This window comes from Nestor notabilis, unplaced genomic scaffold (genome assembly GCF_000696875.1).
Source record: "Nestor notabilis isolate BGI_N333 unplaced genomic scaffold, ASM69687v1 C14939465, whole genome shotgun sequence".
Classification (NCBI taxonomy): Eukaryota; Metazoa; Chordata; class Aves; order Psittaciformes; family Psittacidae; genus Nestor; species Nestor notabilis.
The window spans coordinates 1-1,240 of record NW_009950648.1 but is presented as its reverse complement, the minus strand read 5'-3'; the positions used below and the strand labels follow the sequence as shown (position 1 = coordinate 1,240).

The 1,240-nt window shown below is 48.5% G+C and overlaps 1 protein-coding gene across 1 annotated transcript; it reads left to right on the top strand.

Annotated features, from left to right (window-relative positions):
• The first annotated feature begins 937 nt into the window (after nucleotides 1-937).
• Nucleotides 938-1,201, top strand: LOC104412329 (protein C19orf12-like). Its single transcript, XM_010023015.1, has one exon. The coding sequence runs from the start codon at nucleotides 968-970 to the stop codon at nucleotides 1,199-1,201; it is 234 nt and encodes a 77-aa protein (XP_010021317.1). The 5' UTR covers nucleotides 938-967.
• Nucleotides 1,202-1,240: the final 39 nt, after the last annotated feature.

Genomic DNA, 1,240 nt, shown 5'->3' with positions numbered 1-1,240 from the left:
AAGTATTTCTGTGGTATCATGGGGAAAACTGCCAACAGAGTAAAAGCTGTGAATTACAGAGTTTTTGTCTAATGAAGAACTGCATCCTTGTGAGTGCATAAATGACTTTTTAGGAGCAGTCACTGGGGGCGGGAATTTTGGAGGCAGGGTGGGTTCTGGCACCTTCCTTCATCAAGACAGCTGCGTCTCTGACAGCAGTGTCAGTCCTGTGAGCTGCTGCTGGAGAGCGCTGTGATGCAAGTCAGGCTGGTAGCTCTTGGAAAGAGAACATTGGTGCAGGACTGCAAGGCTGGTTTCTCGGCAGCAGCCACAGTCAGGTCAACTGCAGGGGATCCCTCTGCAGTTACCTGATGAGCTGGAACCAGTTCACTTAGCAGAGCATTTCTTGGCCAGCTGGACTGGGCTGTTGGTTTGGCAGATGGAAGTGTGAATGTGTCTCAGCACACGAAGCTGATGGTTTGGTCTCTGAGAGGTGGACTTCATGGGAGCAGGAGGCTGCAATGTGTGGCTGTACAGGAGCTGAGAGCTTGGATCAGTCTGGGAATTTCTGGCAAGAGACTATCTGTGGGCTAATGGCACTGACAAGGCAATTTGCTGGCCAGGTGTTTTTCTTGGGCATGGTTTTGTTCAGTGGTAGAGCTTACCCTAAAGAGACTAGTGCCCTAAGGAGTGTTGTTTTGTTTCTGATTTCTCTAGCTTGAAGCTGTTAGCTTTGATTGTGCAAGTAGTTGCTTTGTGATTGCTGTGGATGTAAAAAGCTTTAAAGATCCTTCTTGGTGCTTTGAACTTTGGGTATGAACCAAGTTCGAGCAGACATACGCGACTCTGCCTTGATGTCCAGTAAAGGTGGGAACATTGTTGGTGAGGGCTGCGGATGGAAGTTCAGGTTTTAACATCAGCTGGTGAGGAGTAACACCTCTCTCTCTTTGTCCTAGGAGGAGCATTTGGTGGCTTGCTTGGTGCCTGGATGACTAGTGGACAGTTCAGGCCAGTCCCTCAGATTTTACTGGAATTGCCTCCGGCTGAGCAGCAGAAACTCTACGATGAAGCCCTTGTTATTCTCAGGCGCTTAGACTGGACTGACGTTGCTCAGCTGACTGCTCTTGTAATGGGAAATGCTAGTCTCCAGCAGAAGTTGACAGCAGTGCTGGTAAACTACCTCTCCAAAGAGCTAAGAGCAGAGATACAGTATGGAGAGTAAGCCTTTCCAGAGCAGGCTTTTCTCAGTGTAATGAATTTT

Bases quoted from the DNA above. Each gene is read 5' to 3' on its own strand.
- LOC104412329 (XM_010023015.1), top strand. From the start codon at position 968: ATGACTAGTGGACAGTTCAGGCCAGTCCCTCAGATTTTACTGGAATTG.